Source organism: Microtus oregoni, unplaced genomic scaffold (assembly GCF_018167655.1).
Source record: "Microtus oregoni isolate MIOR12 unplaced genomic scaffold, Mior012 000014F_ref0000157, whole genome shotgun sequence".
In the NCBI taxonomy this organism is placed as follows: Eukaryota; Metazoa; Chordata; class Mammalia; order Rodentia; family Cricetidae; genus Microtus; species Microtus oregoni.
The window spans coordinates 40,539,122-40,559,651 of record NW_024543073.1 but is presented as its reverse complement, the minus strand read 5'-3'; the positions used below and the strand labels follow the sequence as shown (position 1 = coordinate 40,559,651).

At 39.6% G+C, this 20,530-nt stretch overlaps 1 protein-coding gene across 1 annotated transcript; it reads left to right on the top strand.

The window, feature by feature from the left end:
- Positions 1 to 10,371: 10,371 nt before the first annotated feature.
- On the top strand, positions 10,372 to 19,502 carry LOC121455698 (60 kDa heat shock protein, mitochondrial-like). Its single transcript, XM_041663326.1, has 2 exons — positions 10,372 to 10,378; positions 18,382 to 19,502. Exons 1-2 carry the CDS (start codon positions 10,372 to 10,374, stop codon positions 19,401 to 19,403), a joined length of 1,029 nt encoding a protein of 342 aa, XP_041519260.1. The 3' UTR covers positions 19,404 to 19,502.
- The last annotated feature ends 1,028 nt before the right edge of the window (positions 19,503 to 20,530 follow it).

The window sequence follows — 20,530 nt, the reverse complement described above, 5'->3', positions numbered from 1 at the left end:
ATGTGCTGGAATCTTGTCTTCTTTCTCCCCACAATTTTTTTTAAGAAATCAAAGTTTTTATTTAAAGGAAAACAGAGTCCTCACCTGAAGCTATAAGGTTGAGCTCAGTAGCTCAATATAATTTTTAGACTAGATCTATACATATCAGTGTTACTGGAGGCAGAATCACTATCTTTAGGAGAGATTTGCCACACCTATTTTTTGATTTTTTTCTTGTCTTATTACCTTAGAGAGCTGGTGGATATAATTGCATATCATTGGTTGGCAAACTAACCCAAAATTTAATGGCTTAAAACAGCTGCCACATATTCACTGAACTGGAAATATGAAAAGGTCTCAGATAAGCTGTATCATTGCTGCTAAGGAGATGTCAGCCAGACTCATCACGGTGTGTTTGGATTTTATGGTAAGATTATTTGCTGTTTCTCATTATCCTATTAGTCTGAACTTCATCTGATTACTATATCCTGAGAAGATACTAGCAAAACAAAGACACAAGTATGAATATAAAAATAGTTTCCCACTCTATGCTACTAGTTCTGTATATAAAACATGCCATGTCATATGATCAAGTTTCTTCCATGTAGAAAAAACATTCTGTAGTTCCTCACCTTGAACAAATCTCCCCACAGCTTTTTATCTTTTTAACCCTGGTTCTATTTTGTGCTTTAGAGGCATGGAAATAATTCTATTCTCTTGATGGCACCTTCAGTTTATATAATGATGTTTTTAGCCTTGTTTACATTTTACTTTGTCACTTCTACCTAACTCTGATTCACTTCAACTGCTGGTTATGCTTCAAGTCTCAGCTTAAGTGGAACATTCCACTGTAACATTTCTGCCAATCCCTCCAAGAGTCTGTTGGTTTTGAAGCACATTCCTATAGTCTCAGATCTTGTCCTAACATATAGCTCATGTTTGTTTGCCTTTCTACCCCACCAACCATGAACTTTATAAGGTTCCAACCATACAAGTACCAAAGAATTCTTACTCAGCCAATCTTTTCATGCCAACCAAGCTCACTCTCTCTAGCTTTCCTGATAAAAGAGGACTCTAAAACTTAAGAAATAAATCTGTTTATCACTTGCATAAAATGAGGGTTAGAATACACAACATTGGGCACTGAGGCAGTGTCATAAGCTTATTGAACTATTGACCAGAGGCTGAACTGTCATCCTTTAAATTAAGTTTATTTTCCAACTGTTAATATGTTAACATGCTCCTGTGTGATAATGGGATAAAGATATGTAGTCACCAGATACACTAAGGCCAACTTCAGGACTCTGCTCTTGAGATTGACCCAGTCTTCTGTGAGTGAGGGGGGTTCTATTGAGTTATGTCTCTTTAAGTGTCCTATGGAGTCTATGTTGATGTTTGACCTGTTTGGGAAGTGTGAGTGATTGGGGAGATGTTTCTTCTGATCAAAAGTGAGATGTTTTCCAGCATAGATAATATGTATGTTATTTATTAAAGTACTGATATTTTTCTCTCTTAGCTATTGCATATTTATAGATACTACTGGAGTGAAGGTGGAACCAGCTTTGAAATGAAAGAATCACACTAACACAATATAATTTAGTACTTTGAGAACTCATCAAAGTACTTTAGTACTTCAACAGAACTCATCCTGCTCACAGCAGACTGCTCAAAAACCAAGAGAAGAGTCATGAAGTTAACCTTAGTGTGTCTATGGAGCACTTTTGATTAGAAAGAACACAAACTTTCTAAGTAGACCAAATATCAACATAGATTGCTTAGAAACTTCCATAAACTAATTAACCTGCCACAGGTTCCTGCAAACCTTGTAGATTGTCCTTGAGATAAAATAAATACTGTTGGAGAACAGTAAGTGACGGGTCATCAGGTCTATATGTAAGCATGGGTTCAAGTACAAAAGTACAAGTAGGAAGCATGATATATAGGGGCAGGACACATACTTCTTGAATGAATGAACTTTAACTCAAGGGGAGGCCATGATTTTCTTATTTTATTTTTTTTTAAAAAGAAAACAAACTGTGAGTTCAAGGCCAGCCTGGTCTACAGAAAACAAACTATCATGTTTCATTTTACATACCAATCCTAGTTCCCACTCTCTCCCATCCTCCCATCCCCTCCATATTTCTCCCTAATCCAGCCCCCATCCACTCCTCAGAGAGGGTAAAGCACATTGCTTTGGGGAAGGTCCAAGGCCCTCCTTACTATATTTAGGTTGAGCAAGTTATCCATCCAAAGAGAATAGGTTCCCCCAAAAGCCAGTACAAGCAGTAGAGATAAATCTTGGTGCCACTGCCAGTGGCCCTGCAGTCTGCCCCAGCCATACAACTGTCACCCACATTCAGAGGGTCTAGTTTGGTCCTATGCTGGTTCCTTCCTTGTCTGCCTGAAACTGGTGAGCTCCCATTAGCTCAGGTAAACTGTTTCTGTGGGTTTCAGTGGGTAAACTGTTTCATGGTCTTGACCCTTTTGCTCATATTCTCATTCATCCCACTATTCAACTGGACTTTGGGATCTCAGTCCAGTGCTCTACTGTGGGTCTCTGCCTCTATTTCCATCAGTTGCTGGATGAAGGTTCTATGGTGACATTTTAGAAATTTATCAATCTAAATACAGGGCAAGGTCAGTTTGGGGACCCTCTCTTCTATTGCTTAGGCTAACTGTGGTTATCCAGGTGGACTCGTGGAAATTTCTATAGTGTCGCATTTCTTGCTAAGCCCATACATGGCACCCTCAATAAAAGTATCTTTTCTTGATTTCATCTTTATCTCAAATGTCCTGTTCCCTCAAGTTTTTTCCCATTTCTTGTTCTCCCCTCCTTTTCCCCATCCAGCCTCCCTTCTTACCTCACTTCCATGCTCCCAGTTTGGTCAGGCAATCATTGCTTTCAGTATATGTGCTACAAGTATTATATTTAGAAAGTGTTCTCCTGTGCCAATGTATTGAAGGCTACTTTCCAATTTCTCTTCTATCAGGTTCAGTGTGGTCGAATTTATATTAAGGTCTTTAATTCATTTGGAATTGAGTTTTGTGCATGGAAATAAATTATGGATCTATTTGGATGCTTCTACATGTTGACATGTTGTTGAAATGCTGTCTTTTTTCCATTGTATAATTTTAGCTTCTTTTTCAAAACTCAGGTGTTCATAGGTGTGTGGATTAATATCCATGTCTTCAGTGTGATTCCAATGATCAACCTATCTGTTTTTATGCCAATACCAAGCTGTTTTCATTACTGTAGCTCTATAATTGAGCATGATGTCAGGGGTAGTGATGCCTCTGGAATTTCCTTTATGGTACAGGTTTTTTCCTCTATCCTGGGTTTTTGTTATGTCCATTTGAAGTTGGGAATTCTTTCAAGATCAGTGAAGAACTGTGTTGGGATTTTGATGGGGATTATGCTGAATCTATAGATTGCTTTTGGTAGGATTGCCATTTTTATTATGTTGATCCTACCTATCCAAGAGCATGACAGATCTTTCCATTTTCTGATATCTTCTTCAGTGTCTTTCTTCAAAGACGTATTGTACTTTTTCTACAGATTTTTCACTTTTTTGGTTAATGTTACCTAAAGATATTTAATGTTATTTGTGGCTGTTGTGAAAGGTGATGTTTCTCCGATTTCTTTCTCAGCTTCTTTATCATTTGTATATAGGAGGGCTACTGATTTTTTTTTTTTGAGTTGATCTTGTGTCTTGCCACCTTACTGAAGATATTTATCAGCTGTAGGAGTTACCTTGTGGAGTTTTCAGGGCCACTTAAGAATAGTATCATATCATCTGTAAATAGTGAAAATTTGACTTCTTCCTTTCCAATTTGGATCCCTTTGATCTCCTTATTGCTATAGCAAGAACTTCACGAACTATGTTGACTAGATATGGAGAAAGTAGACAGCCTTGTCTTTTTCCTGATTTTAGTGGAAGTGCTTTGTGTTTCTCTCCATTTAATTTGATGTTGGCTGTCAGCTTGGTGTATATTACATTTCTTAAGTTTAGAGATGTTCCTTGTATTCCTGATCTCTCCAAGATCTTTATAATGAAGGGGTGTGAATTTTGTCAAATGCTTTTTCAGCATCTAATGAGATGATCATTGTTTTTTCTCTTTTAGTTTATTTTTATGGCAGATTACACTAGGATGAAGCTTGATCATGGTGGATAATTTTTTGATGTGTTCTTGGTTGGATTCAGTTTGCCAGCATTTTATTGAGTATTTTTGCTTCTATGTTCATGAGGGAAATTGGTCTGTAATTCTTTTTCTTGGTTGAGTCTTTGTGTGATTTTGGTCTTAGGGTGACTGTAGCCTCTTATAGAAAGAGTCTGGCAGTGTTTCTTCTGTTTATATTACATGCAACATTTTGAGACATATATGTTGTAGCTCTTCTTTGAAGTTCTGGTAGAATTCTCCACTGAAACAATCCAGTCCTTTTTTTTTTTTTTTTTTTTTTTTGATGAGAGGCTATGACAGCTTCTATTTCCTTGAAGGTTATAGATCTGTTTAAATTGTCCACCTGGTCTTGATTTGATTTGGCATGTGATACATATCCAAAATATTGTTAATTTCTTTTACATTTTTCAATTATGTCAAGTGCAAGTTTTTGTATTATGACCTAATGATTCTCTGGATTTCCTCAGTGTCTGTTATCATGTACCCATTTTAATTTCTGATTTTGCTAATTTGGATGTTCTCTTTCTGCCCTTTGATTAGTTTGGATAAGGGTTTGTCTATCTTGTTGATTTTCTCAAAGAATCAGCTCTTTGTTTCATTGATTTTTGTATTGTTCTCTTTGTTTCTATTTTATTGATTTCAGTCCTCAACATGATTATTTCCTGTTGTCTACTCCTCCTAGATGAGTCTGCTTCCTTTTGCTCTAGAGCTTTCAGATGTGCTGTTAAGTCACTGATGTGTGCTTTCTTCACTTTCTTTATGTAGGCACTTGGTGCTATGAACTTTCCTCTTAACACCACTTTCATAGTGTCCCAAAGGATTGGGTATGTTGTGCCTTCATTTTCATTAAATTCTAGGAAGTCTTTAATTTCTTTGTCTTTCTTTCATTGCCCCAAGGGTGGTTCAATTAAGCACTGTTCTATTTCCATGAGTTTGCAGGCTTTCTGCAATTAGTATTGTTGTTAAATTCTAACTTTAACCATAGTTATCTGTTGAGGGTTGAGGGTTTTTTTGTTGTTTTTTTTGTTTGTTTGTTTTTTGTTTTTTTGTTTTTTGTTACCGAGCATGTTTCCATGAGATACTAAGAAGAAAGTATATTCTTTTGTGTTTGGGTGGAATGTTCTGTTAATGTCTTTAAATCCATTTGAATCATGACATCAGTTAGTTTTCTTATTTCTCTGTTAAGTTTCTGTCTGGTTGACCTGTCCATTGTGGAGAGTGGTGTATTGAAATCTCTTACTCTTTGTGTGTGGGGTTTGTGTATTGAAATCTCTTACTCTTTGTGTGTGGGGTTTGATGTGTGATTTACACTTTAGTAATGTTTCTTGTACATATGTGGCGCTCTTGTATTTGGTGCATAGATGTTCAGGATTGAGACTTTCTCTTGATGGATTGTTCCTATTATGAGTATAATGTGTCCTTCTCTGTCTCTTCTCATTTCTTTTAATTTGAAGTCTAATTTTTTTTTTTAGATATTAGGATAGCTGCACCTGCTTTTTTTTCCTTGGTTCATTTGATTGGAAATTCTTTTACCAACCCTTTACTCTGAGCTAATATCTGTCTTTTATGTTGAGATGTCTTTCTTATATACAAGAGAAGGATGGATCCTGCTTTCATATCCATTCTCTTAGCCTGTGCCTTTTTATAGTTGAATTGAGTCCATTGATATTAAGACATATTGATGACCAGTGGCTGTTAACTCCTGTTATGATTATTCTTAGGTTTGGTCTTTTCATGGTGTCCCAGATCTCTTGGATGTTTTATGTTAAGAAATTTTAGGATTTAATATTTTCTTTTACCTATGAATTTATTTCCTCTGTATTATCTTCAACACCCAAGATTCTCTCATACATCTCTTATATTCTGTTGGGTATGCTTGCCTCTGTAGTTTCTGTTTGTTTTCCCAGATTTTCCATAACCAGATTACTCTTGGTTTGTGTTTTCCTTATTGCGTCTATTTCAGTCTTCAAGTCTTGAACTGTTTGAACTGTTTGCTTCACCTGTTTGATTATTTTTTTATGTTTTTTTGAGAGATTTATTGATTTCTTCCAAATTTTGTTTGTCTTTTCCTCCATCTCTTTAAGGGAATTTTTTACTTCCTAATTATTGATTGACTGGCTGCTTGATTGGTTTCTCAAGACACGTTTCTCTATAGCTTTGGAGCCTGTCCTGGAAACTAGCTCTTATACACCAGACTGGCCTCAAACTCTCAGAGATTCACCTGTCTCTGCCTCCCAAGTGCTGGGATTAAGGGCATGCACCACCACTGCCCAGATCACTTCCTCTTTAAAGGTCTTTACCATACTCATAAAGTTATGCTTAAAACCATTTATCTTTGGTTTCTTCTGGGTTAGGATGGTTAAGTCTTCCTGTATGACCACTGGGTTCTTGTGTTACCATGTTGCTTTTTAGGTTGTTGAATGAATTCTTGCATTGGTGCCTACCCATCTCTTCCTCTAATTGGTGCTGGCAGTGTCTTTGCTTCTTGGTCCAATCCTTGAAGTAGCTGTGTCTTTGGGAACTGTTCTTAATCTGCTTTTTACTGTTGCTGTCTGAGTCTCAGGGAGACCCTGAGGACTCTTCTGTGCAACTCTCTTGGTCTGCTCTCTTGGTCCACTCTGTGCCATCCAGCCTGTTATTCAGAGTCCTCTCTTGGTCCTCTCTGTGTAGTCACAGCCTGTGCTTCAAGGTTCTTCTCTTGATCCTCTCTCTTGGTCCTCTATGTGTATCTGCAGCTTGTGTTTCTGTGTTTCTCTAAGGTTTGGGGAGATAGAGAGATAGAAGTTTTTGGGGGTAGAGTGTAACTTGTAGCTTCCAGGGTCTTACTGATGGGGTGGGGGGTGTTAAAGCAACTGACCAGTAGGAAGCTTGATTGTTGGTTTGCTAGAGAAGCTGATGCAGGTGGGGGAGGAGTCTAGGATTCTACCCAGGTATGGAGGGCCTAGAGAGTGGGTTGCTCCATAGGATGGGTGGTCACTCACCTCATGGTACCAGCTGTGAATTTGCAGCATGTGTTTCAGAGCTCCTCTGAGGTTGCAGGGCAGGGGAGTATAGGAGGGCTTAAGGGTAGAGTGGGACTTGTAGCCTATAGGGTCTGATTGGTGGGATGGGGGTATTGGGGCAGCCTATATGCGGACAAGGCCATGATTTCCATCCAACAAGTTCCATGATGTTAGGAGTCAACCTCTCACTCCTAACATTTCCCTGTAAGTAAAAATTGATTGTCCTTGAAAGTACAGCATCTTTGATAATTTTTTAATATGTTGACAAGGGGAAAGTAAAAATAAGTTTACTTGGGAAAAGAAATTTTACAGTGGTAGACTCAGAAAATAGAGATAATTCAATATGGAACATCCAGAAGAAATTTAATATGCATTAATTGAAAAATAGCATGTCTCTAGACAGTGATCTGAGTCCTGCCTATTGCCCTTACTTCCAAGTCCCAGGCCTAGGATGATGCAAGTTCTGTAGACTATCGGCTGGGCTTCAAAGAGGTCACCTTGACTTTGGTAGTTCTTTTCCTACTTAAATTCACAGAAATTACTCAATGTGATTAGGGGATAATTCCCTAGATGAACAGGACACTGCACATTGACAACCAGTGTTTCAAATCCATTCTGCACAAGTTACAGACTCTATACACTGAACAAATTGTTTCACTGTACAAAGACTTGGTTTCCTCATCTTTGAGGAAACTACAGTGTCCAAGTCTTTGGTAAGTAGGAGGAAAGGGACCAAACTTTAATGAGCAATGCCATGTCAAGCCAGTTGTTTGTATCATTACTAGAGACAGAGCCCTTAACCTCAATAATTTAAAACCTAATCAGAGAGATAAATCCCCACTTGAAGCTAAAACTCAGAAATCTATATTGTGAATCCAACTTCTCTGTTACTTGAATGAATTCAAATTGCAATTTTTTAACAAGTGTTTATTGTCTATAATATATCAGATAACATGTCTAGTATTGGGGGCATAAAATGGTACATAGGAAGGAAACTATTAGTCTCCTTATAGACCTTAGGAACATAGAAGTACAAACCTGCAGGTGCAAATGCAAACAAAGCCCATTCAGTCATCTCCTGTCTCTTTTTGATTGTTTGTAATCAGTTTAGTTCTTTGATCCACCTAATCTGAGAAGGCATATGAACTGGAAACAATTAGGCAAATATCTGGCTTTTTTTTTCAGAGTGAGATACATTTAGCAAAAGAAAGACCACAACTCTCCCTGTTCATGAAAGGAAGTGGAACAAGTCGGGCAGGGAAGGAGACAAAGTCTGGGGACAAGAGATTCTCAGCATGAAAATTTTTATGAACAAAAATAATCAAGTTTTGAAGAATGGGTACCTAATGACCTTTAGACTATGGGGCTGGCCTGAAGCTAAGGATGGGTCAGAGTATGCCTAAAAAAACAGATTTTCTCATCCTGAGAGCTTCAAGAGTTTGACTGTTCCCTGGCACGCTCAGATACTAGCAGACCCCAGTAGCTAGGCTTCTCCCAATCAGGTTGTGCCCCATGCACATAGCACCTGATAAGCTCACATCTCCAAGGCTACAGGACCTGGTTGCTGCTAACCTAACCACAGAAACATCCCAGGCCAAACTTTTTTCTTTTCCATAGGACCCTATAAAGTTACTTCTTCTGCCCCCCCCCATTGCCTCTGAGTATGCAAATGAAGTGCTCTAGATGTTCTTGCCCCAACCAATGATATACCTCCACATTGACCAAGCCGTCCATACTTCCTAGGGTGAAATTCTCCTTTGCCTTCTCCAAATAAACTAGCTGGTTCTCTGACACAGTCTTTCAGGTGTTCTTTCCTACCATACTCACTACTGGTCAGGATACACCCTTGGTCCCAGCCATGCTTGTCTCTGTTTATCCTCTGTGCATGGGCTAGTCCAACCATGTCTTGACAAAGTGACTGGAGTCCAGCAGCACTGTAGTTTTAGAGAGCGGAACCTTTAAATAAAATTTGGAGCCAATGTGGTATCTCTGTAATCTAAAAGGTATGAACATCATCGGTAACCCCATTCCTCAGAAATACAGGCAAAGAACTGAAGTGAAAGTCACAAAGGACTCCAGGAATAGAAACTTATTATAGCATGTTTAATTTTGACATTTGTTTTTTGATATGTGTTTGTGTACGTATGGTTTGTGTGGATATGTGTATTTGATATTTAAATGTGTGTGTACAGGCATGTAGAGAGGTGCTTGTATGTGCCTGTGAAGACCAGGGGTTGATACTGGATATCTTCATTGTTCACTCTCAAACTTATTCATTGAACAGGGTCTTTCACTTGAATCCCTAAGTTACTGGCTTACTATCCTAGCAAGACAGTTTACCCTGGGGGTTCCCAGACTCCATTCCCCAGAGTGCTAGGTTTGAAAATGGACTGTGACACTGATCTAGTATTTATAGGGGCACTGAAAATTTGAACCCAGTTCTTCACACTACATGACTATTTCAAATCTCTTTGTATTAACACTCAGAGCCCACTTTTTCTTTATTGCTACCTGAAACTGATACCTCTTCATAGCGCTCTTGACCCCTGTTTCTTGGTTTGTACTCCTCTGTGCACAGGTTGACTTAGGTCTTTTCTCATCTACACCACAGTCAAGTCTTATAGTGACTTTCTTAGTGGCTGGGTTCCCTGCTGTCATGGGACATAACATTAAGTATACGACTCAAAGTCCAGACCCATGATGACAAGTTGAGCTAACTCAGTTTACCAACAGAGCTCCAGTGGACAGATGTGGCCCTCATCTATGCAAACCACTATTATTTTTGTTTTATAAAGTTTTATTTTTTTAATTTGTTAGAGAGGTGGCTCAGTGATTAAGAGCATTTGTTGTTCTTTAAGAGGACCTGGGTTCAGTTGCTGCTTTTGGAAAGGACGTGGCTCTAAACTATTTATAGCTCCAGTTCCAAGGGATTTCATGGTATCTTCTGGCTTTTCTCAGTGTCGGGCACACACACACACACACACACACATACACACTCAAGTACACACACATATATGCACTTGTGTGCATGTGTGTGCATGGGTATATAAACCTATGTGTCACAGTGGGGATTCATGAGAAGGCCAGAGGTGTAGGATTTCCTAGAACTTACATTACAGGCCACTTGTGAACCATCCAACATTGGTACCCGGAACTAAACTTGCATCCTCTGCAAGAGCAGCAAGAGTCACAGTTATTTTTAAGAGCATAAATGGACGGTAAGCATATAAAGAAAAACCACAATAGAAAGCTAGCAAAGTCTATTTTTCCCATGAAAATACAGAATATCTGACAATCATAGATAGCATTTCCAAAAGTAACAATTATACATAACTGAACAAGCTGTTGTTCTCACAAATGATACATCTCAGTTTGGCCCACTCCTTACCATTCCCTGTGCCCTTAACCATACATACTATACCATTGTTTTAACTAAACTTGGAAAGTCCAAGGGTCTGTAAACACCTGGGAATCTGCTTGGTTATATTGTGCTGAGTGTGATAGGTTTGCCATGAAAAGAACTAAACTGTGACTATTTTGGAAAAAGTGTAAAAAAGTGTAAAAATGTTAGAAGGGAAAGATGAAGAAGCCAGGGAAAGGAATGGGAATGTAGAATTTATTTGTTACCATGTATAATTTACCATACCTATAAACTTTACTCTTTGTGGTTGTTTTTGCCATTTGAAAATTATAAGAATGTTTTGAGGACAAGCTACAGAAGAGTAGGGACTAGTTCTGAGGTGTATGAGGACTTCTTTTTGTCCTTGTATTCTGAGTTCCATCCTTTGCATGGGTTAATGTGAATTTCTTAGGTTAGGACTTAGGGACTCCAACAATTGACTCGTCAGTCTTTTCCTGTCTGCTTCTTCCAAAGCACCACAAATGCATCATTATGAAAATGTTCGCAGTCCTCAGAGTGTGTCTTCTATACCTTCATATTAGAATGTTTGAGCTTCTCTTTACATACAGTATCAAATTTCACCAAGCAAATTTAAGTTTTCCCTTATAGCCTTTAAGTTTTAAGTTCCTCCTTGCCTTTGAATTAATTCCAGATTCTTGCTTTTCCAGAGGCCAAATGAGTCATTCAGTCTGCTTTGTACACTCCTCAATTAAAGCCCCCACTGTACTGTGAGGTGTAGTTACTTCTTAAAAGTATCATCACTCAGATGGGTCTTCCGGAACAGGTCCAGGTTCCCCGTTCGGCAGGAACCTCGCTGACAAAAGGCCTACCTTTCTGCAGGCAGGCTACCAAAACAAAGGAACTCCCGCTGCCCTTTACCCCCAGCACCTGTCCTGGCGCCCAAACAGGCTGAGTTGGCTGATCCCACAGCCCTGCGGAAGGGAAGAAGAAGGGAGGATGTTCCTGGTGCATGATGGGATGGGCTAGGGAGAGAGAGGTTATAGCAGAGGGGAAAAGCCCCAGCAGAGGGGAGCAGTCCCTGCAGAATGATCGGTGAGCCAAGGGGGTCTGGGAATGTCCCTGTTCTGTTTTCTGGCTCTTGCCGCGGATTAAGAACACACTTACCACTCAGATGGGTCTTCTGGAACAGGTCCAGGTTCCCCATTCACCAGGGACCTTGCTGACCAAAGGCCTACCTTTCTGCAGGCAAGCTACCAAAACAAAAGCACTCCCGCCTCCCTTTACCCTTAGCACCCATCCCAGCGCCCAAAGAGGCTGAGCTGGCGATCCCGCAGCTCCGCGGAAGGGAGGAAGAAGGGAGGAGGTTCGATGGGAAGCCAATCACTATGCTTTGGTGATGTGTCTCAAAAGTTCATGTGTTCTTCATGGTGGAGCTGAGAGGTATATGTCTAAGTCATGAAGGAGGAAGGCATTTGTGCCTTTTTTTCATGAAAAGAGGGGAGATTACCATAAACCAACTTGCCTTCCCAACTTCTGACCTGCTTATTAGTAGTATAAGACTCTTCTCAGGAACATCCACCAGCTTTTAGAATTTCCAGCTTCCAGAACTGGGCACCCCTTCTTTATAAGTTCCCCAACCTCAAGTTTTCTGTTATAACAACAGAAAAGAGACTAAGGCTCTGGGGTGGATAATTGTCAACTCAACTTGTTTTAAAATGACCTAGGAGATTAATGAGTCATGCCTCTCTGTGTTGGTGAGAGTACTTCCACAGGATTAATAGAAGAGTGATGACCCACCTTGAAGTAGGTAGCACCATCCCAAAGACTTGTGCCCCAAAATAATAAAAGAGGAAAGGGAGAAAGACAGCTGAGTGCCAGCATTTCCTTCACTCTGCTTTCTCTTTATCATGAAGGGAGTTACCCCACCACGTTATTCTCACAGCCATGGGCTGACCCCTCTGATACTTCCTCACTTCAGTTGTCTATATCAGTGTTTGAGGATAGTGACTAAATGTAATTGATGCAGACACAAAGCAAAGCCTTGGGCATGCATGTTCTTGCACATTTTTAAAATCAGATCTGTAGCTCTTCTTTCCTCCTTGTCTATCCTTTTTCTTGCCATCAAAATAAAGTAAAGAGTGACATCTATTCAGCAATCCAATTCTGATTTGTTTACACTTCATCACCTTTTGAACAGTCTTTACTCCATTCCACATAGGGAATTTTGCTAAATTTTGTTAAATTAAATCCCTTCCTCGATGAAGATGTCTCCAAGTTTCTGTGTTCTTCTTTTAGGCTACTGCTTCCTCTCATTTTTAATCATATTCAGTAGACCTGCCAAAATTCTCATTTATCCTGTTGCTTTGTTACACACACACACACACACACACGTTTATTGCTTTCATAATACTGGGGATGCTGAAGAGTAGTAGAAACTATCTTTTTCCACCTTTGAGGGATATAGTCAAACATGACACTAGCCAAGAGCCATTGATTAATAATTATGTGCTCAATTCATGATCTTAAAATCCAACACTTATTCATAATAACTGATGGTCATTACATCTATCAAGTACTGAAGACTGTAATTAAATTCTCTCCCAGATACTTAGTGGTCATATTTACTTGACCCACTTTCTAAATAGAGATTCAGAAAACATCTATGCTTTGTCCAAATCCACACTCAAAAAATGGTACCCAGCTGAGCTTTGATTGAAAAATTGACCTCAAAACACACCAGCAGACTGAACATTAGAGTAAATACATGAATGTCTGTGCATAAAGAAGAGTAAGCAAAAATGAGTGTTCTAAATGTTACAGTGAGGACACAAGCATCTCATGCCCAGCAGTAAGTTTCAGCTAACTTTAGTCTCCAAAGCATAGCTGGGCAGGTAGAGAAGAGGACTAGGGTTAGGGTAGGAAACAGGAAGAGAAGGAAAGGAAACTGACAGCCTCACTCTGATCTATTTGTCTCTTCTTTGACATAACATCACTTTTCTTTCGACTCAGAAACAAAACAGAGACCACTTATTGCCTTCTTCTGTTCTTCTAAACACTCAAGTTCTTTCGTGCATGCTCATAAAACCATTAAATATCCACAGGAGCAGAAAGAGCAAGAGGTTCTGTAGACTTCAAGTCACAAGCTTGGGAGTTCTGGGACAGCTGCTTCAAAGAAAAGACTTGACCTGTCATCTCAGTAATTACACCATCTTCAATCAATCCCCCATTGCCTCCAGCCTGCCTTAGTGCCTCTGATGTCCAGCCTTATGCTCATTGGCAAAGTTTACTTGGGGCTGGGTTTTATCTGAATGACTCAGTTGTGTGAGGACCTAGAAATTTTCTCCCGCAGATAGGTTTTACCTGTGCTTTCAGACTCAAGTTGAAAAAGTTTTAAAACCTTTGTCCTAAACACACTGTGGAGTACACTCTCACTCAGGGCATCATTGGGTTGAAAGCAGATGGCTCATGTCAAGTTAAAATCGAGATGTAGTCCCTTCCCTAGGTCCTTAGATGTCTGTGATCTCAAGTTCTCACACCTTATTCTCTTATTCTCCAAATGTGCTTCCCTGGACTTTTTTCCCAAGCCTCTCCAGTCAATACGATGAATATCAGGAACAATTTTAGGCTTCTAGTAGATAAGAGCAGGCAATGAATTTTGGAAGAGACAAAGAGTGATAGAAATAGGAAATCTGTGGAGCTAGAGAGATGGCTCAGTGGTTAGAATCTCTGACTGTTAGTCCAGAAGACCCAGGTTTGATTCCTCATGCCCACATAATAGTTCATACCATAATTCCAGTTCCAGGGTATCCAGCACCCTTTCCTGGCCTCTGCTGATATCAGGAACACACATTGAATGTAGATATGTACATATAAGGAAAACTATTCATATATATAAAGAAAAAGGAAATGTGATACCCAGGAATATGCAAAGTGTCAATGTCTTTTTGCAAATTCTTGTCCTCCAATGGGAACCATATATAATGAAGGTGATAACCATGTGTCAACTGGAAACAGAAAGGAAACTCAAATTGCTTGTAAGTATTGTTTCTGACTGGGTGGCAGGTTGAGTAAAGGTGAAATCAAAACCACCATGGATCAGAGAGAAGTGAATCTTCTCTTCTGCTTCAGCTTTGTGATCTGTGCCAATTCTTGGTAGTTGTGGAGGATGATCTTTGGGTGTGTGCTCTCTTAGATGACTCTTTAGTCATCAGTAGGGCACATATCTGACAGCAAAACTCTCACTCTCAACTTTTTCAGCAACAATAAATGAGCATCAAACAAGTTAAAATAACAAAGCAAGGAGTCTTAGACCATTCATGTCCTTGTTCAAGTTAGAGGCACTGGATCCATTTTTTTAAACAATCTTTTGAAAAAGAAAAGCATTGGAGGTAAATAGTAGGGGTGAGTGGAAATTCATGACTGACCTTAACAGAAGATATTACCAGAATTTTCCTTAAGGAGAAGATAGGTAAAGAGTGGGTCTCTGAAGCATGGATGTCAGCAAGAGTTCCAGCAGCAAAGGAAAAAGAAAGTAATTCTGGTAAGATCAAAGAGAAGTGGAGAGGAGAAAGGAGAGGAGAGGAGAGGAGAGGAGAGGAGAGGAGAGGGAAGTGGATGAGAGGGGAGAGAAGAGGAAAGGACATAGGAATCACTTTTACTTTGGGAAAGGAAAGAGGTAAAGGTTGGCTAGAGAATCAAGACATAGAGAGAGGATGAAGGAAGATATAGGAAGGAACCATGCTGAGGCATGTTAGAGGAATCCCTGGTGGTGCTGAAGTTGAAAATACCTTTGCAATATTTTAATTGGCATAATATTTGTTCAAATTTGTACAAATTATAGTACAATTATAATTTTTACTATAATTATAGTTATATAATATAATTAATAATATAGTATAATAATTCAATACATGTGTCTCACATATGATGATCAAATCAGGCCAGCATCTCTCAATCTTCAAGCATTTATTGCTTCTATGTGTAATACATTCAAGCCTTACAAGGTATTCCAAAATACACAGTAAATTATTAGAGTTATAGAGAACCCAAACTAATTCCTTCAATCTTAATGTACTCTCAGAAACAAAGCTGGCAGACATGTAATTTGAAGTGCTGTGTCTGAGATATCGACTATGCTAATGCTTCTCAGTAATATCAGCTCACACAAACACAGCTTTGCATGAGCCAATTGTGTCTAAGTGTTTATGCAGTTTAGGTTGAGTTTTCCATCTAGGTTGATCATGTGTAGAATTGAGACAATGTACACTATCAGGTGAGATAACAGGGTATAAAAAGTAAAACTGAGAGGCAACGCCTTCCACAAGAAATGGAAGCAACTGAGAATCATTAAAAGCACGAGACAGAAATTTCAAGAGCCTAGCATGGAGTCAAAAACATCTCATTTAGAAAAGAGGTGGGGAAGACCTTGCTTGGCACATGGACATGTGAATTTAGCACTTGTAGGAATGTTTCTGCTCTCATGCCTTGTAGCTGTATAAGTGCATGCTGTAAATAAAAAAGTTTCATGGGAAGAACAGAGCTGTGGAAAACCACTGAACTCTGTTTGTAATCAGATCACCCAAGACTTGTAATAGCCTGAATAAAAATAGTAACAAGGTGAAATTTCCACCATCAATCACACAACACTTTCGTCTCTTGCTTGGCTTTTAGGTATTCTTTAATGATCACTCACATAAGAATCAAAACTATGACCAAGGGTGTATTATTCTTTTTGACTTGATAGAAAAAAAGTCTTCACAGATTCTATACAAGTGCCATGTGTCTTGAAGATTTCAAATTAGACAGTCTATATGATAAAGAAAAGCATTCAGTCTTTTGTTTTGAGATATCTAATTCTGGGAAAATTCAATCATCAGAGAAATAATGTGCTAGGGAGAATTGCAAAGATTGACTTGAGATGAATTATGGATTACACAGATATTATAGGAATCTCCTATAACATTTAAACTATGGCATGGTTGCTACCCTCTGCTTTTAACCAGAATTATAATTAGAATCTAAAGCAGTGGACTCAGTGTTTTGAAAATTCTTTCTAAACAGCAAATGAGGTCCATGATTGCTAGAGAGCTAAGCACTGAAAATTTTGTCCATTGAACTTCTAAGAGTGACATGGAAGTTCCATGAAAAAGAAAACATCTTACACTTCTCATAGAAAATTCTGTGTTCAAACCCTGCTTTACATATAAGACTTCATTTGCTATTTAGAAAGAATTTTCAAAACACTGAGTCCACTGCTTTAGATTCTAATTATAATTTTGTTAAAAAGCAGAGAGTGGCAACCATGCTGTAGTTTAAATGTACTTAATCTTACCTAATTAGTAATAAAACTACTAGGCTTTGGGGTTAACCAACCACTATCTAATTGGCTGTAAGACCTGCTCAAAAGCAGGGCATATGCAAACCTACGTATCTGTGTAGTAAATAGGGGCGGCGGGGCTGCGTCCCTGGCACCCCAGCCGCCTGGCTAGCTTATGCCCCGAAATAACAACACACAAACTGTATTCATTTAAACACTGCTTGGGCCTTTAGCTCTAGCCCTTACAGGCTAATTCTCACATCCCGATCAACCCATCTCTAATAATCTGTGAGCACCGGTCTTACCGGGAAAGATTCAGCATGTCTAACCTGGCGGCTTGCTTCATCGCGTGCATCTGCCCGGGAGCTGGGAGCATGGCGTCTCTCTGAGGCATCTGCTCCCGAGAGGAGAGCTGTGGAGTCTGAGCTCACTTCCTCTTCCTCCCAGTGTTCTGTTCTGTTTACTCCTCCCATCTATCTTCTAAGCTATGAGGCCAAGCAGTTTGTTTATTAACCAATGAAATCAACAGATTGATATATGACACTCCCACATCATATCTGTAGCTTGAGAAGTTATGAACTCTAGAGGAGAACCCATTACTGACATTTTTCTAAACCAGAATAATTTCTAACTGATTTCTAAACACTTATATTTATATATACACAATAAGTATAGCTTTCATCCTTGTAAAAGAAGCTTCTGTTTTGTAGTAGTTGGAGACTATTCCCAAAAGACACAACTGGTCAAAATACAAAGGATAAATAACTATAGGATGCTCAATCCCAATTGATATATCTATAATGCATCCCTACACTTAAGGCTCAGGGAAAGTTGTAGAAGAGATTGTAAGACCTAGAGAACCAGAACACCTGTTGTGAGATAGTGTTTTCCAGACTTGACAGGAAGTTGCACCAATGAACTTTCAACTATAGTAGCCTAACCAACACCTGTATCATTATAACAATCATTCACTGGTCAAAATAAGTAAGGGGCATTTCAGAAGAACCACCTTTAGATGAAGAGATATAGTCAATCAATGGCTGCTAATAGAGGGAGAATGAGGTCAAATAAGTCAGTAAATCCAAAATGGCAAGCCGTAAACTCCTGCACATTTAAGCAACACTAAATGGACTACAGTGGATGTGTGTGCATATGTATGTGTGTGATAATTAAAGAAGTGATAACGAACTTTAGAGGGAATTGGTAGGAAGAACAGAGAAATTAGAAAGGAAGAAGGAAAAGTGTAAATTATGTAAATAGAGAATACATATATAAATTTCTTCAGAACCTACGTAATGTGCTGGCTTTGTGGGAGCCTAGCCAGTTTGGATGTTCACCTTCCTAGAAATGCACGGAGGGGGGAGGACCTAGGACTTACCATAGGGCAGGGAAATCTGACTGCTCTTTGGGCTGGAGAGGGAGGGGGAGAGGAGTGGGGGGAGGGGGAGAAGGGTGGGAGGAGGGGGAGGGAAATGGGAGGCTGGGAGGAGGAGGAAATTTGTTTTTTTTTCTTTTCTCAATAAAAAAAAAAGTTAAAAAAAAAGGTCAGAAATGTGAATTCCAAGACGCCTATGTTCTGTTGAGCGAAAAGAAGATTTCTAGTGTGCAGTTCATCGTACCTGCTCTGGAAATTGCCAATGCTCATCGGAAGCCCTTGGTTATCATTGCTGAGGACGTTGATGGAGAAGCTCTAAGCACAGTGGTCTTGAACAGTCTGAAAGTGGGTCTTCAGGTTGTGGCAGTCAAAGCACCAGGGTTTGGGGACAATAGGAAGAACCAGCTTAAAGATATGGCTATTGCTACTGGTGGTGCGGTATTTGGAGAAGAGGGGTTGAATCTAAACCTTGAAGATGTTCAAGCTCATGACTTAGAAAAAGTTGGAGAGGTCATTGTCACTAAAGATGACGCCATGCTTTTGAAAGGAAAAGGTGACAAGGCTCAAATTGAGAAACACATTCAGGAGATCACTGAGCAGCTCGACATCACCACTAGTGAATACGAAAAGGAGAAGCTGAACGAGCGGCTCGCAAAACTCTCAGATGGCGTAGCTGTATTGAAGGTTGGAGGAACAAGCGATGTGGAGGTGAACGAGAAGAAAGACAGAATTACAGACGCGCTCAACGCCTCGCGAGCAGCTGTGGAAGAAGGCACCATGCTAGGTGGGGGCTGTGCTCTGCTCCACTGCATTCCAGTCTTGGATTCCCTAAAGCCTTCCAATGAGGATCAGAAAATAGGTATAGACATTATTAAAAGAGCACTCAAAATTCCCGCGATGACCATTGCTAAGAATGCGGATGTTGAAGGGTCTTTGATAGTTGAGAAGATTCTGCAGAGTTCCTCGGAAGTTGGGTATGATGCCATGCTCGGGGAATTTGTGAACATGGTGGAAAAGGGAATCATTGATCCGACAAAGGTCATAAGAACTGCTTTACTGGATGCTGCTGGGGTGGCCTCCTTGCTAACGATAGCAGAAGCTGTAGTAACCGAAATTCCTAAAGAAGAGAAGGACCCTGGAATGGGCGCGATGGGGGGAATGGGAGGGGGAATGGGAGGTGGCATGTTCTAATTCCTAGAATAGCGCTTTGCCCTTACCAATGAACTGTGACAGGAAGCTCAAGGCAGATTCCTCACCGATACCTTCAGAGAAGCCCCTGAAGAAAATGAAAACAAGGCTGGCTGATCACTATAACCATCAGTTACTGGTTCCCATTGACAATACATAATGGTTTACTGCTGTCATTGTCCATGCCTACAGGTAATTTATTTTGTATTTTTGAATAAAGACATTTGTACATTCCTGAAAAAAAAATTTTAAATAAAAAATAATATAGCTCTCTAAATTGAAAAGTAGATTTTTAAAAATAGGCAAACATCCTATAATTTCACACTCTGCTCTCCTTCTAGAGGGAAATGTCCTAAAATTTTTTAAATCAGTTTGCTTGTTTAGTTATCTTGTTTTTAATATTTATTTATGATGTATGGGTGACACAACAATTATTTATCTACTTAACAGGAAGCAGACATATGAGTCACTATTTTTGCAATTATATCTACAATGCTGAAATGAGCATTCTTTTTTATCAACTTTTATTTTTATTAATAATTTTTAAGTACAATCTTTTCTCATTTTACATAGGTATTCCAGTTCCCACTTCCTCCCGACCTGTTCTACCCTTCCCTTTACCCCACCCACATCTACTCCTCAGAAAGGGTAACAATTTCTGACACTTCACTTTGAGGCAAGACCAAGGCTCTTCCCCATTTCTACACTGAACAAGGTGCCCCTCCAAATAGAATGTCCGACTGCCAGTTGCCTCACAGACTACCCAAGTCTCACAAATGTCCCTTACATTCAGTGGGCCTAGTTTGGTCCTCTGCAGGTTCCCCTGCAATTAGTCCAGAGTCAGTGAGCTCTCACTAGCTCAGATCAGCTGTTTCTGTGGGTATCACCATCAAGGTCTTGAAACCTTTGCTCATATCATCACTCCTTCTTCTCTTGGGCTGCTCTCTGGCAGCTCAGCCCAGTGCTTCACTGGAGATCTCTGTATCTGCTTCCAACAGTTGCTAGATGAAAGTTCTATGAAGACAATTAAGGTAGTCACCAATCTGATTGTAGGGGAAGGCCAGATTAGGCATCTTCTCCTCTGTTGCTGGGATCATCCTTAGGGATTTCTTGGAATTGCCCTAGTGCCA